Here is a 17,313-nt window from a genome sequence, read left to right as displayed (position 1 = left end):
ACAGTGATATTGAGAAATATTTTTACAATTGAAAACTCTATTTTATATTTTAATATATTTTAGAAAATAATTTGTTCCTGTGATGTCAAAACTTGAGTTTTTAGCCTCAAGTCTTCAATGCCACATGATCCTTCAGTAATCTGTATAATATGGCAATGTGGTGCTTAAGAAATATTTATTATTAATTATCAACCATTTTAAAATATTAATGTTACTTAATATTTTGGTGGAAACTGGGATTTATTTTAGGATTCTTTGATAGAAAGTTTAAAAGCATTTATGTGAAAAGGAAACATTTTGTAACATTATAAATGTCTTTTCCTTGCTGAATAAAAGTATTAATTTCCTTTAAATTATTGTATTTTATTAAAGCATAAATCCATAAAGTTCCCTCTTCTTGTGGCATTTAAACAGTTGCTCTCCCAGGAAAATGTAAGGAGTCCGTTTTTAATATTATTTGCTCTTAAGTTAGAGTCAAGTCTCCGCAGACACTTGACTCTGGCATTTCAGTTTGTTGGTTCTAATATAACTGTCCTTCAAACGACAGAAGAGCCTGGTGGCATTTCCAGACACACACATGAACAGAGCCGAGAAATGTCATCTTTTATTTTTGGCCTTTCATTTAGCAAGAAATGCCACCCTCGGATGTCTCTTATGAGGATTTTGCTGCTAAACAACCCACCTCTGAAATTAGGTCCAAACATGTACAGTTTATGTTTGATATTTTTTTAGCAAACACACTCACGCAGGCTGAAACACAGAGAATTTATATTTTGATCTTGGTTTAGGGGTGAAAAAGCAGACATCCATTAATAGTTCACCCAAAAATGGAAGCTCTCTCATCATGTTCAAATCCATATGATTGTTGGTATAGTATTTTTTTTAAGACTACTACACTGCAGATGCACAAAAGTACTGACTGAATCTCATTCTACACAGTCTGTGCACACATTCCTCCTCTTGTGTCATCGACTCCCTTCTAAATGGAGCAATATGTGTCTATACTAAGATTGAATAACACATAACACAAGATTTCCTGTGATATGAAGTAATTTGACCTTATCCTACCCAGTTTGGCTAATAAGTACATCTCTCTGTGTGTTTCCAATCCATTTACACAGAAAATATGTTAAACCATGTTTTTTTTTTTAGTGTTTTAAAGCCTCGCAAATGGCGAACACCATCCTTTTTCTTTCCATATAATCCATCCAGTTTCACAATTCCAGATTCGGAATTCCAGTTTCCAAATCTCATCTATGGGAGATCAGTTCTATTTACAGTTTCGAATGGAGTGCACTTGTTCTCAAAGGAAAGGCTGAAACGCAGCCAGGGAATCCAATTTTAATTTTGCTCAATCTGAGGCTGTGTTTAGACCGACTCAAAGTTTGCAGTCAAGGGGATTGTGGGTGAAGGATATTCTCACCAGAACTGGTTCACTGTCTCTAATTGTGTTTGTTTTTCTGGAAGGTACCACCCGGCTGCCCAGAGATGGGGAGGTTCCAGGAGTGGACTATAATTTCATCAGCGTGGGGGATTTTCGCATCCTGGAAGAGAGTGGATTACTACTGGAGAGCGGAACATATGATGGTATGAAACACTGTTTTTATACTGATATTTTTCATACAAACTGACATGAATGATATCTCAAATCATATGCCTTGTTGGAAAGTACATTCACTGTGGCCCCATTGACACACACACGCGCACACACACATCCATGCATGCTATCACACAGATGTACACTAATCCTGGCAGACTGTTGCTTAAAGAAATCGTTCACATCTGGAAGTCACAGTCGGGTTTTACAATACATTTACTGGAATGATATGACATTTTACCCTTAATGCAGCATTACTGTCTTATCTCTGTGTGGTCATGCTTGAGCAATAGCAAACAGATGCTAGGCATTTCTGATCCCCTCATTCCAGTAGTGTGGATACATTTACTACTCTCAAGCCAGCTTTTAATGTAATCCTGTCTAAGCTAGCTTGGCCGAATTAGGAGTTGATCCTGATCAATAAAGATTTAGCGCTTGTTAAAACACACACACATAAAGAATCTCAATCTGTAAACATGAATGGACTATGGCACAATTGAATGTACTTGCTGCCTATTGAGTCACATGAAAAATGGAGTAAAAAAAAAAATGGAGAAATGCCCTGTGCTTACTTGGAAAAAAAAGTTAAATGTTAAAAAAAGATCTTTTGTCTCTTAATACATAATAATGATATTTTAAAAAAAGAAGAAAATGTCAAGGGCCGTCAATGACCAATACTCTGGACAAAGTAAAAAAAAATAAAAAATAAAAAATGATCATAAAAAAATAAAAAATATAAAAAATATGCGACTGGATGAATATATTGGAAATATGCAAATTTCTCAACTCTTCCAAGTGGTATGGAAAGTCTCTTATGCTCGCCAAGGCTGCATGTAATTAAACCTTTTTTACTTGCCCCTTCATGTCCCATTAATAAAGTCAAACTGTGGGTAGTTGATTTAACTGTTCAAGCATCCCTTCTCATCTCATTGTGCTGCTCTGCTCCAAAATAAGCAGCAAAATGGACCCAAATATATGACGATATTCAAATGTCTGTCTCAGTGAGACTATAGTCTTGGAAACATGTTGTTTTCGCCTGATGACGCACAAAATGTATAGCAAATGTTAAGGTAGCAGCACAAAACATTCCCTTATGCTGTGAGCATGCTGTGATAGCTGGAGATCTCATTTGTATAATGAAGAGAGACAGAGAGGGACTGAGTGAATATTCATGAGAGGTGAGCGAAGTTGTCAACAGTAGTTAATTGCTTGTGAAAAGCTTATTCCCACATGATTTCAGTTTCTATTTGCTAATTAAACTTTTTAAAATTTACAATCTAAAAAGGAGAGGATTAATCTTTTGGCTGATTACAAGGATTATATTTTACATTGGCAAAGGATGAATATGTGACCTTTAAAACCTTTTTTGTTCTTACAGAGACGTTAATGATGTCTAGGGGCAGCATATTTATTTCGAGGATGAAGGGAGCAAACAAACAAATCAACAAATTTGGATAATTTAAATGAATCAGCGTATAATTGGTGAAGGTTGAACGATTGATTTGAAAAAATCATACTGAGAGTGATTTATGTAGTGTTACATCAAGTGGGAATAATGAAGCACAACCCTTCAACCCATACACACACACACACACACACACACACACACACACTCACACACACACACACGCACACACACGCACACACACACACTCACACACACACACTCACACACACACACACACACACACACACATATTGACATGTACCACCAAATTAAAAATTCAATTGAATACATTATGCTGGTCCACTGATTGGCTGTGCCATTGTTTCTGATGCATATTAATGAACAGATTTTTGCATGAAAAGGTAGTGGGACAAGTTTCATTACTGAATCCAGTGGTGAGTGTAATTACTTTCAAGGCACCACCGAATGTAAAGAGTATAACTTTTCACACTGCATATTGGATTGCCGGCACCTAGATCTCCGTTTTTGAGAAAGCTGGGACTGAGGAAGAAAGCAAAGGTAGTGATAAAGAGATAAATTTGCAGGCAGCTCTTGTCTCAGTGTTCCAGAATCAGCTGTTTCATCGGGTTTGTGGCTTGTTAAATCAAAGATAATGTAGCAAAAATGTTGAATAAGTCACAAAATAAGATACTTTAAAACTTCAGAGGTATGATTCAAAGGTATCATGAATCAAAAAAGTTTTTTTTGTCTTTAAACAAGGCACTCTTTATTGTTAGGTAACTTCTATGGCACTCCTAAACCTCCTGCGGAGCCCAACTTGATTCAGCCTGACCTGGTCGACCAAGTTTTATTTGAGGAGGATTATGGCACCGAAGTCCAACGAAAGCGAACGACCTCTGTCAGCAAGATGGACCGCAAGGACAGTGTGGTCCCCGAGGAGGAAGAGGATGAGGAACGGCCACAGCTCCCAAATGGCATCCCAGGTCAGTGGACAGACTTTAATGTGTGTGTGCTTTAGTTAACCAAAATGTGTACGATTGCAGTCTAAAAATTCCCACACGTGTTGACCCAGACTGTGCTTTTTTGCTAAATATATCTTGGGACTTTGGCTCAGGGTTATTTTAGTATTATTTATATATGATACTATTTTTTTATATTTTGAATTAGCTTTATTTTTATCATTTTCAGTTTTATTTTTATTTCCCTTTTTTATTATATATAATAACTCTGATGTTACACAGCAGCAGCCAGTAAGTTAGGCTTTAGATATAAATTGTGGTTGGTGTCCAGGATGTTAGGCTTTATATTAAGTATTTAGTATTACAGTGGTGCACCAACTCCAACTCGAGAACCAGCTCCTCCCACTTTACATATCCTTAAACCTACCAATCTCCACCCCCTGGATCCCATTTCACCCCAAACCTACCCATCTGGATGAAATGCTTCCAATTACTCTTATATATTTTCTTGTTAAAAAATTTAGTTATATATGTCCTCTTATACATTTGCACTTACACAAACAATTCGGAGGTTTGTTACATGTGTGTAGTTACAGAAATATTTCATCATCTGTAGATACTATGTACCAATGTGTACTTACAATGTGGTTACATACTACATACACAACTGTCATTAGGGACACTTAATATAATGTGGGACCAATAATTTAATACAAAGGTTAAGATTAATTGCAAAGGCAATTAATTGGCAGTGGGGGAGCATGTCATATGAAGTGATCAAAGACCGATTGTGCCCTGCAAGAAAGAAGTCTTTAATATTCCTGAAATGTGTCTCAGACTGCAAATCTTTTACAAAATCACTGTGTGCTTGAGGCTTTTAACCTGCTGTGCTGATGTGATCTGTCTGAGGCCTTACATGATCTCTCAGAGAAGAACCCTGCCCTTTACTCAAGGAGAAATCAGCACCGAGAAGCAAGCTTTGCTTAAAAAAGAGCCAACCTCTCTGCTCACATGCTCTCGTTAGTTCACAGTATAACCTTATAATCCTTTTGAGATCAGCAGTTGTGCTTTCAAGTCTCCAGGCCTGAAATGTATGCTCTATTTGGATACTGCAGTGCTTAGAGTAGTGTTTGGCAAGCGAGTCACATTGCTATCTCTCTCTCTCTCTTTCTCTCTCTCTCTCTCTCTCTCTCTCTCTCTCTCTCTCTATCTATCTATCTATCTATCTATCTATCTACCTATCTATCTATCTATCTATCTATCTTTTTTGTCATAATAAAATGTTCATTTTAAACCATAGTATCATGGTTATGCTATTTTTGTACATGTACCATGATTTTTCATGGAAAATCCATTGCTGTGTCCGAAACCGCTCCCTATCCACTATATAGTGCACTATATGGGGTGTCAGCCATTTTGTAGTGCTGTCCGAATTCTGAGTGAACTACTTCATTCCCTACATTTGTCCACTACTTTTTACCCACAATTCATTCTGATTTCGAGTGTACAATTGATGTACACTCGCTGAAGCACTATTTCCCACAATCCAATGCGGAGTAGCGTTGAGCTGGAAGCGAGAGCGGGAGTGAGCGAGTTTGAATGAGAGATGAAGTTTACATCTTTATTATTTCCGTTTTAACGCTTTTCCTACATTATTTATATTAAAATATGTTATGTAGGCAATAACTCAGTTTAATATTTGACTAATTTACTGAGGTGGCATCATTGTTAACTTACAAAAATGATGATAATTTGGTGGATAATAAAATTTTTTTCATAATAACAGGTATGTATTCTGATGTAAAATTAACGGTCGCCTGAGGACGCTCTACAACCATCTTATCTGAGCTCAAAACCCTGCTTGAGCGAGTGTCAAGATACTAAAATAATAAATACATAATTATAAACGTGTTTTTGTGTTTATTTTTGTTCTCAGTACGTTATTTTAATAGCATTTAATGATTATGAACATAAAAGCATTACAAAAAAATAATAATTATATACTGTGGCGAGTGGGGCGGGGCCGAGAGGCGTGGGAACGAGGAGTGAGGCCAGGTGTAGTGATTGGAGATGAGCTGCACCTGAGCCCCACCGTCGGTATCGAGTCCCACGTAGGAGATGGAAGGATATAAAACTGGAGCGACTATAGTGAAGGACGAGAGAGGACCAGGCCTGGGGCTGTGGTGAATCCGCGGTGCCCTCGAGCAGGCGAGGTATGTGCCGCCAGGGACGCTCGAGGCGGTGGGCTGGAGCGAGTTGCCGGGGACGGGCGAGCTCGCTGCCGACCGCCCACGATATGAAGGGGCGGCTGCCGTCCGTGAGGGAGCGGAGGAGTCGGCGCCGTTCGCCAGGGGGCCGGAGCCTGCCGCCTCCGTGACGGAATCCGGAGGGGCAGGGAACGGGGGACTCCTGCCGCTGCCCAAAATCGGAGGAGCCGTCGCCGTCCACCGGGCGGCGGAGGAGTGTCGTGCCGTCCGCCGAGGGCCGTCCAGTGCCACCGCCGGGCACCGCGGAGGAGATCACCCAGCCGGTGGAGGGCCGAGCAGCAGTGCGTCTGGGAACCGGAATTTTTTTTTTTTTTCTCTCTCTCCCCTCTCTCGTCCCTGTCGCTCCTCCTTCCATCTCCTTTTCTCTGGCCTCGTCTGTCCTACCCCCAGGTTCCCGCAGGTCCCCGTGAGCGGTCCCCCCCGGAGGGAAGGGGGGGGGGTAGAGCGCAGTCTCGGGAGTACCCCCCGGCCTGCGAGGGGCGATGGGGGTATGTGGCGAGTGGGGCGGGGCCGAGTGGCGTGGGAACGAGGAGTGAGGCCAGGTGTAGTGATTGGAGATGAGCTGCACCTGAGCCCCACCGTCGGTATCGAGTCCCACGTAGGAGATGGAAGGATATAAAACTGGAGCGACTATAGTGAAGGACGAGAGAGGACCAGGCTTGGGACGTTATTTTATGTGTTTGCTTTTATTTGTGCGCGTCAGTCGCCGTGAGGGGCTGACGCGCTGTTTTGTTTATTTTTGAATATTAAAATGTTTTTGATTGTGCGCCGGTTCCCGCCTCCTTCTTCCCGATGAATATGGAGATGTGAATATCGTTACATATACCATCGATGAAACCACAAAGCTGACGCGGAGTTATGTATAACTGCAATATAAATTAATTTTGAGTATTATTGCTATTAGTATTTTCTAAAATTAGGTACATGTTATATAAAAGTACATATGACAATGTTTTTGCAACAGCTCCAAGTCTCACGCGCAGTGTAGGCGATACGTCACTGTCCGAATCCGTTCACTTATTTATTTGTTCACTCCTTCCTGATATAGTGAACTCAACTGCCATACACTATATAGGGATAAGTGAATGAGTGAATGAGTGAGCGATTTCAGACACAGCACATGATTTTCCATGAAATATCATCTAAATACTGCTAAATCCTACTAAATACTATGGTATTCATTCAGTAACACTATATATATCTACAGTACAGACCAAAAGTTTGGACACACCTTCTCATTCGAAGAGTTTTCTTTATTTTCATGACTATGAAAATTGTAGATTCACACTGAAGGCATCAAAACTATGAATTAACACATGTGGAATTATATACATAACAAAAAAGTGTGAAACAACTGAAAATATGTCAAATTCTAGGTTCTTCAAAGTAGCCACCTTTTGCTTTGATTACTGCTTTGCACACTCTTGTCATTCTCTTGATGAGCTTCAAGAGGTAGTCACCTGAAATGGTCTTCCAACAGTCTTGAAGAAGTTCCCCGAAAGATGCTTAGCACTTGTTGGCCCTTTTGCCTTCTGTCTGCGGTCCAGCTCACCCCTAAACCATCTCGATTGGGTTCAGGTCTGGTGACTGTGGAGGCCAGGTCATCTGGAGCAGCACCCCATCACTCTCCTTCTTGGTCAAATAGCCCTTGATGCCTTCAGTGTGACTCTACAATTTTCATAGTCATGAAAATAAAGAAAACTCTTTGAATGAGAAGGTGTGTCCAAACTTTTGGTCTGTACTGTATGTACTTTTGTATTTCCCTTTAATACCATGTTACTGGGACTGATGAAGTCTTCCTTCCCAGCCTTGACATAAGCCAGTAGAGAGAGAGTAGTTGTTGAATATTCGGTGAAGTAAGTAATCCCTTGGCTCATGTTCAAAGAGACGTTTAATGGGGAGTGTCCTTGCTGCAGAATAGTGTCATATTTGCTTTAAAGTGGCTTCTGTCACTTCAAGTGTGTTTAAACAGAGGGAAAATGGCAGCAAATTAGTTATTGTGCATACACACACATACTTACTGCAGTTACGTACAAACACAGACAGCTGCTGTTACCACGGGCATTTCTTGCTATGATGCATTGGTGCAGAAATGAAGTACAATGCTGTAGCCTTTTTTATTAAACTGTAGTCATTACTGCATTCAATTATGTACATATATATTGGGTGGTGTTGGCGCAGTGGATAAGACACATGCCTTTGGTGTGAGAGACCTGGGTTTGAATCCAATGTAAGACACCAATGTGTCCCTGAGCAAGACACTTAACCCCTAGTTGCTCCAGAGGCGTGTGACCTCTGAAATATATAGCAATTGTAAGTCGCTTTGGATAAAAGCGTCAGCTAAATGAATAAATGTAAATGTAACACTCAAAATATTCAGATTTTAGATGATCCATCAGATTAGAGCTTGCTGTTTTTAAAATTGGTCAAATCCTGTTGCATGATAGTCATAATTTTGTATAGTACTTTCTACACTTTGTTTCAAAGCAGCTTTACAGAAAATCATGATATTTATGTTTATAGTATCTTAATATCTGTGTGCCTTATAGTCACATTTATCAGATTAGAGCTGGACGTTAATATAGTTTACATTTTGTAACAATACAAGCAATCAGGCAGTTGAGATTTGCAATATAGAGTATATCATCCTATACGAATATACTGTATGTATGTGGATAAGGTTGGACATACTTATATATCCAATTTTATATAAAAAGCTAGAAGATAATATTATAACTTTTTGTGATGAAATGAATAAATCTGGCATTTGAGATGTGTTATATAGTATATTTAGGTTTACATGAGTGTACTGTCTTATTGCAGATAGAGCTGGATATAATATATATTTCCAACTTTTTATAGAGAGTTATGCAATAAAACATTTTGCATTTGGGGGCAATATAAACAATCCAGCAGCTTGGATTTGCTATATAGGATATATAACCTTACATGAGTTTACAGTATGTGTGCAGATAGAGAGTACTTAAATATCCAACTTTATATAAAGAGCTAGGTGGTCATATTTTGTTACATTTTGCAACAGTATAAAATCAGGCTGTTGAGATTTGCTCTATAGTATATATATCACCCTATGCAAGTATATTGTACATATGCAGAAAAAGATTTATATAATATACATCCAACTAAAAGACACATACTTTCACGCCTCCATCCTTCCCATTCACAGGAAGTTCCTGAGGTTCGCTTTTTGGGGCAAAGCGTACCAATATCTGGTTCTTCCGTTTGGCCTTGCATTCTCACCCCACACTTACATGAAGTCTGTGGATGCAGCTCTGGCTCCGCTGTGACTGGGGCATCCACAAACTGAACTATATCGATGATTGGTTTATTTTAGCTCAATCAGAGCAGATGGGAGCTCGACATCGAGATGTTGTTCTCGTCCACATGAGAGAGCTGGGGTTAAGAATAAATGCCAAGAAAAGTGTGCTTTCTACATTACAGAAGACCACTTATCTGGGCATGGATATTCCTGGGCCTCTCAATATGGGAGCAGACATTCCTAGAGGCTAATGCCAGCTTTGCCACACGTGCTTTTAAGCTTCCCGGTCTCTGACGTCACCCACATATGACGTCTCGCCCATCCATTGGACTGATTACACACATGATTCAGGTCACGCTGGAGACGTTCCCAAAACTTTCTCCAGCACAGCGTCTTGTTTCTTCAAGAAACTATGGTTACATACATAACCTGAGATGTTTTTCTACATTTTTTGACAAAATGTGCTATATAGTAGTAGCAAGATGTTCACAATAAAAACGAATACAAATATTTATGTAGCATTAATTTATTTGTTAATAATTAAATTATATCATTAAACTGTGGCTATATATACTTTTTCTGCAATGTACCTGAAACAGGAAAGATCTTTCTTGCACACCATCCTACTTTGACATGCAAATCATTCTCCTGAGTTAGTTTTGCATTGTTTTTATCTTTTTTTTCCTTCTGTAGAGAGGACAGAGGAGTGGAGGAAAGCTGTGCCCAGTTACACTCAGTCCAGTGGTGAAGGCAGAGCAGGTGGCAGTGGGACACTAGAAGTCCACACCTGGAGCTCTTTAGCCAGAGATGAAAGCCTGGAGCCACTGCCGTACAACTGGGAAATGGCCTACACAGAGACGGGCATGGTCTACTTCATAGAGTAAGTATGCATTTCTCAATGTCAAGGAAGGATCCTCGGAAGCCAGAATTTCGAGGATGCTACGTCATTGACATCCATCGAAGGACTGTTCCAATGTCGAGGATCCTCGGAATTTCAACCAAGGTCTGAGTTCTTCGTTCGAAAAATATCCCATACACAGGAAAGGATGCATAAGTTTAGCTTTCGCGCTCTTTGTGCTCTCAAATCACCCACAATCCTATGCGCAGGGAACGAGGATGGCTAACTGAACCGGACCTGTCATTTAACAATTGTTATTTTGGTTGCGTCACCGGCATTTCTTTTATAAATAACTAGTTAAGTTGTCTAAAGTAAGTACCAGTCATAGCGTTATTCAAATGGAACTTTTCACTGACATAATGACGCAATGACATTTACGTGTTCTCCGAATGCTAAAGAGGAGCCTCGCTTAGCCTCTGAAGGAAGTGACTTGGAAGGAACAGTCCTGCCAAGGAAATATCCTTGACATTGAGAAATGCTCAGTGTGTGTGTCCGTCAGAAGAGAGATTTAGACTTTACTAACTGCACGAATTCTGCTGCTGTACTCATATATTTTGAGTCACCTTCTGGTTTATGGCACCGTTCATAAATAATAAGGTTTGTTCATAGCTTTGGGAATGTATATGGATGTTTTAAGAGAGAAGAGTGCATTTCATATAAAAAGGTGAAGATGTGCATTTATTTTAAAGATCTCATTGCAATTTACGTTATTACATGTGCATAATCAAACTTGTTGCATCATATTCAGATACAAGATACTTTTTATTTTTAATCATGCACATGGGCATATTTCCTCATGAGATTAGAGAGTTTTATACATTTGAACCGAATATATACCTTGATGTGTTGATGATTTTTTTATTATTGTCACATTGTTTAACGCCATTTGATTTGACACATAGCACAGTGTTGTTTTTGTGTTTATTATTGTTTTTACACCACTTAATGTCATGCAGGGTTTGAGGCACTATTCACAATACCACAGGATATTGTTTTGTTTGTTTTTGTATATTGTTTTGCATTTATTGCCACTGTAGTATTCCTGCGGAGTGTTTTCATTTTTTATTGCTTGAGGTTCTTAAAGTAATATTTTGATGCAGTAGCTGTATGCAAAGACATTATATGCAAATTGCATATTTATACAAAGTTTTTATTTACTGGCTTTAAATTTGCTCCCCAATTTTCCCTTTCATAGGCAGTAGTATTTGTTAGCAGGCAACGCATTTTCCCCTCCATAGCACTGCCATGTGATTCTATTCAGGTCAAATCTCAAACTCCATCAACATAGTATTCCAGTTTCTATTTTCTCAAACGGCATGCTTTATCACTTTCTCTCCCCGTCTTGCTGATATCTGATGTTTTTCTCGCTCTGAAAAAGTGTTGCTTTTAAAAATCAAGAGCAGAGCTGTCAGAACGAAAGAATAAATATAGCTCGCAGTGTGGCCTAGATGCTCTTTAAAAAAACAGAATCAAAGTTCTGTTTGTGTGTGTACATTTGGGGTCACAGTCATTAATATTTTAGTGCTTCCAAAATTTTCCAGTTTTTAATTAGACTCATGACTACAGGCCATTGATTATCTTACCCTCTTTGACCTGCCAAGTCTTTATAATAACTTTCTTTGATGCATTAAATTAGCATTAATAAGTGGTTCTCAAACTGAGGTCAATGCAATATCAAAAATAGAACAAAATAATAAAACAATTGACAAAAAGCAATAACAATGAATTAATCAACTAATGAATCAGTTTTTGATAATGAATTAACGTGTTCAGTCCAACTGCTTGCAATAAGTCTGTTCATTAAGGTTCATCAGCTGAAAGAAGCAATCTAGTTTATTTTAATGAAAAAAGAACAAAACAGTCTAGCACAATGATGTTAGCTCGGGGTGTTATGTAGCCCACAATTTTAATTTTAGTCTTGTGAAATAATACTAGTCTAAATACAGGTCTGGCATCTAATGCATTTTCTTTTTTGTTTTATAGCCACAACACAAAGTCGACTACATGGTTGGACCCGCGTCTGGTCAAAAAAGCCAAGCCCCCTGAAAAGTGTGAGGATGGAGGTGAATCATTGCATATACATTAGTGCTGGGCAGTATGACCAAAAATGCATATCATGTATTTTTCAAAATTAGACCGGTTTACCGATATGTGACAGTATATATATATTTTTTTTGATGCATGACTGGGTGCAAACCACATTTTCTACTGATTGAGAGAATAAATAGGCTACTGCAGTAGATTGATTAAAAAGAATGCCTATTTTGACTGTTATGAGTGAATATTGTAGAAAAAGTCACTCTCATTTATAATCGCGACATCGTCTGATGAAATCAACACCCATGTACAGTAGATGCATGTTGAGCGGCTATACACTGGTTTTGGCTATATTACTTTTTTGTCTCATGCAGCACACTGCCTGCATCTGAGTAACAGTTTTTAGTGCATAATATTAACAGACGGGCTATGCTCATATTTATAATTCCAAACAATCAGTAAGCATCAGGTGCTTGGAAACGCGGTTTTGAACTCATTTATTGACGAGTCGCCTGCGTTACAGCCAGCTGAAAGCGATGCTTCTCTACCGCTCACTGCACAGAACAGACACCGAGAGAGACGACACAGTGCCATGACAGTCAGACTTCGCACTCACTGGGCAGCACTGGCGACATCTTCCAACTGAATCATAGCTAAGGTTTATCCAAAAGTTGCTAGGTTTGTGAGTATATATATTCTAAATCTAGCACTGATGTTGCACTCGTGTGCATGAGGTGCGGGAGCTGATGCCAGCGGGCGGTAGATATGTGTGGTGGTCAGTGGATATTGTGGACAAGTTCTTATGTGTCATCACATTCTACTAGTTCTACAGCTTCAATTTAGGAACTTTCACTCTTAGTAACACATAAAGCTGTGTCCTCGCCACAGTGCAACAGTGAAAAGAGACCCCTCTCAAACTCGTTCGGAACATTATTTAAACAACACCTCTATTGCGGTATTTAAAAAAATTAATATCATATGGAAAATAAACACAGGTATTCGGTATGAACTGGTATACTGCCCAGCACTGATATACATATTTATACATGAAGCTGTAAACATTTATGACAGCTACATGCATATGCAAATAGAAGTTCAATTGCATTCAATCAGATGTGTGTACCCTTCACATTCACACGCTGGCACACATAGCAGAGGGCAGGATTGCATAACCTTATCTGAATGCATTCACTTCCTCTTGTCTTTTTACTCTGTAATATACACATGGGCACACATGATGTCTAACAAAATGTAGCTGTTCTCTTAAGGGAGTTATAAAGTCCTGTGCTATATGCTCACTGGTGCACAATACTATTCTGTTTGTGTGTGTGTGTGTGTGAGTGTGTGTGTGCGTGTGTGTGTGTGAAGCTCTCTGTTGCGTGAACAGCACTTTTTTTCTCCTCATTAGTTCATTTGGGCATAATGTACGTCCAGCAGAGGGGATAAACACTCACACACACAACGGTTTACACTGCCTGTTTATTTGACTATTTTGTAAGCATGCCATCTTTTGCACTGTTATATAAATTTAAATGTATTTGTTTTTAGATTAATACCAAGAAAAATAATAGGTGTATGAAAAACCAGAAAAGTTTCAGAGATATTTAATTAAAAAAAAAATAATTTAATTTAATTTTTATTTATTTATAGAAATCTTATGATACATTATTAAACACTAGCTTGTTTTGCATATTAGGAAAGCATTATAAAATATGTAGTTTATTAAAAATGTAAAGCACATCTTAAATACCCTTTCCATAAAAAAATACTTTTATTAAGAATATATGATATATAATATATTTAAAGCAGAATTAAGTCAGAAAAATGTTATTCTATTTGGTCAAATTAATGTTATAAAAATATAATTTATTAAACATTATCGTAATATCATGCTGCAGAAAACATACAAATGAAATAATTTAATTCAAAATTAAATACTTTCCCTTCTTAGATGTTAAGAAGTGCTCATTTATTTATTCATTTGTATATTTATATTTATTTACATAATTTTTTCCATGTATTAGTCCATGTATTATGTTTCATGTTTTTTGCACGAACAAAGCTGTCATAATTAAATTTATAACCATTTTACATCAACTCACTTATCCTTAAATTAACCAGGCTGCTAAAGTACCTACAATATTTATTTATGTAAATATTTCAGCTTTGTTATGATTGGCTAACTTTTGGCAAAGGGTAAAGTATATTTACATTTTAAAAATCAAAGAGAATTGATGGTTCTTTGTGATATGACCCCATTAAAATGTTGCATGCTGTTGTTAATGATGATGCAGAGAGCCATATACAGTATGTGTGTGTGTGTGTGTGTGTGTGGCATTTAAACACATTGCTTTTGTTCCTTCATCATCAGAACTTCCATATGGTTGGGAGGAGATTGATGACCCGCAGTACGGCACATACTATGTTGAGTAAGTGTTATCATATGATACAATTAGTTTTTAATACATATTAAATTATAGGCTAGAAATATACTTTAGAACTTTCTCTTGTCATCCTCAGTCACATAAATCAGAGAACCCAGTTCGAGAATCCAGTTTTAGAGGCCAAGAGAAAACTCGGTTTGGACACTGCAGTCGCAATTCAGACCCAACAGAGGGCAGCACCTCCTCCAGGTACAAACACGAACCTCCCTAACTATGAATTTAAACTAAATTTATGATTGTTTAGAGGGAACAGCAAAGGCACTCAGCATGTTAGAGTTTCCCGACAGCAGCCCGGAGACAAACACACGGGCTCCTCGCTGGGTGAATGATTGTGTGTGGGGGAAAGTGGGACAGAAAGATAAGATTAAAGAACGGTGAGTCATCTGCCATTCTCAATATGAATGGATGAATTAAAGATTCTTCCATTACACTGGTTGCATTATAAATGTGTTTGAGAGTGAAAATCCAGAGGAAGAGAAGAGTGCTGTTTTGGGGTGGATGGATGAGAGAATAAATGTTATAGAGATTGCTTTGCAGCACATCACAGGCTGCATTAACATAAAAGAGAACATTAGCATCCATCATGCATTCACATTGCCTCTCTTTGATCTGTCCATCTCTAAAACATGGCTTTACTTCTTCACATTCATTCCAAATTTCTGGAAACAATGACTGCTGTATGATGGCCAGTAAATCCATATCTACAGATGTGAACTTTAGTTAGAGATGTCAGGACCACTGGTGTCTGAGGGCTTTGACTGGATGGAGACCATCCGAACAGACCCTCTATTCAGTCATTAGGGGTTGAAGAAAGAACAAGTAGAAAAAACTTTTTTTTTCTGCTTTACTGAGATGCACATTTATCATGTCAGGAGTGAGACCACAAGAAGTTTCATTGCTTTGGATATAAAAACTGCAAAAGTGGCATCTACAGATACACAATGCTAGATCTTTCGCAGAAATATGTTTACAAGTGTGATTTTAGTGGATGGATGAACTCAGGCCCTCACATTCAGAACTTATGTAGGACATTCCAATTTTTTTTACAGTTTCTAAATATTAACATAATTTAATCAGTTACAATACTGTTAAAAAGGTTTGGGTTAGTAAGTTTTTTTTATTAATATGTTTATTCAGCAAGGACTATAAATGGATTAAAAATGAATTTGACAAATCTAAGAATCCTAAAAAAAAACGTATAATGGTTTCCACAAAAATATTAAGCAGCACAACTTTTTTCAAACTTGATGATGATGAAAATAATGTTTCTTGAGCAAATTAGCATATTACAATGAAGTTATTGTAAAATAATAATAAAGTTGCAATAGTGTTTCGCAATATTGCTGTTTTTTCTGTATTTTTACTGTAAGCATAAAGTACTTATTTCAAAAACTTTAGCTATGCTTACTGAGCCAAATGTTTTGAAGAGTAGATTAATGAAAATTAATATAATTTTTATTTTATATAACATATTACATTATTATATTAGTATTTAGAATATATATATATATCATTGTTGTATATACTGTAGATATTTTTAAATAATAATAATATGTAGATAGTATTAATATAATGATAGAGGCAACAAATCAACAAAATTCATGTAATGATGAAACAAATCACTAACGAATGGTTGCAGTTACAATAGGTGGCACTAATCAACAACAAACATTTCTTCTGATTTGGGGACATGACATGCATGGTATTTTTGCACATTCTATGTTGTTTAGCAGTTTTGAAGATTCCTCTTACTTTGAGTCTTGCTTACACAATAATAAAAAAACTATTCACCATCATTAGTCTTTTGTCTTTAGTCTTTGTCCTGTCAAAATGGCAAAATCAATGTTTTGACATGCCTTCCTGCCTGTAACGGAGAGATACAGAGCTGCCATTACTGCACATGCAATCACAGCACACAAGCTTCTTTTAGCTCAGTGTGATTCTTCTTTTATTGTTCGGCGATACAATAACTCATTAAAACAGTGTGATCCCTACAGTCTTATAGACTTTGATGATTTGTGATGAACTCTGAGAGTATAGTATTCCACTTTTTCAGCTCTCTTGACAGGAAGTACAAAAATGTGAGTCAGAGCAGCTATGGGCTTAAAACATAAACAGTTCCCTCGAAAAGTTCCACTTACAGCAGTGGATCATTAGCTGACAAACTCCACACCCAATGCAGAGTTTCTGAAGGTTGTCTAATATTGAGGATGTGAGTGTTATCACTCCCTCAGCCCTTCTGGGAACCCACAGGATAGCAGTATATTAGATGAGTATGTGAGGTTGAACTGCTGGCGATAAATGTTCTCGTCTATGCAGTCAGAGAGAGAGAGAGAGAGAGTTGTTAATGGTTTTGTTTACTACTGTATGCCAGATATTTGGATTGATTCCCAGTTTTTAATTGTCTGTCTGTCTTTATAATT

The 17,313-nt window shown here is 37.8% G+C and overlaps 1 protein-coding gene across 2 annotated transcripts in view; it reads left to right on the top strand.

Annotated features, from left to right (window-relative positions):
* The window catches only part of LOC128015894 (membrane-associated guanylate kinase, WW and PDZ domain-containing protein 3-like), a 112,360-nt gene that overhangs the window by 79,288 nt on the left and 15,759 nt on the right, over positions 1-17,313 (top strand). For both annotated transcript variants that reach the window (XM_052600134.1, XM_052600135.1), the window contains exons 3-8: positions 1,468-1,587; positions 3,782-3,988; positions 10,205-10,391; positions 12,393-12,472; positions 14,818-14,875; positions 14,967-15,079. In XM_052600134.1, coding sequence (XP_052456094.1) covers positions 1,468-1,587; positions 3,782-3,988; positions 10,205-10,391; positions 12,393-12,472; positions 14,818-14,875; positions 14,967-15,079 — 765 coding nt within the window. The remainder of the gene's footprint in view (positions 1-1,467; positions 1,588-3,781; positions 3,989-10,204; positions 10,392-12,392; positions 12,473-14,817; positions 14,876-14,966; positions 15,080-17,313) is intronic.

This window comes from Carassius gibelio, chromosome A6, assembly GCF_023724105.1.
Source record: "Carassius gibelio isolate Cgi1373 ecotype wild population from Czech Republic chromosome A6, carGib1.2-hapl.c, whole genome shotgun sequence".
Classification (NCBI taxonomy): Eukaryota; Metazoa; Chordata; class Actinopteri; order Cypriniformes; family Cyprinidae; genus Carassius; species Carassius gibelio.
Note: the sequence above shows the minus strand (reverse complement) of the source record. Positions and strands in the feature narration are given on the sequence as shown.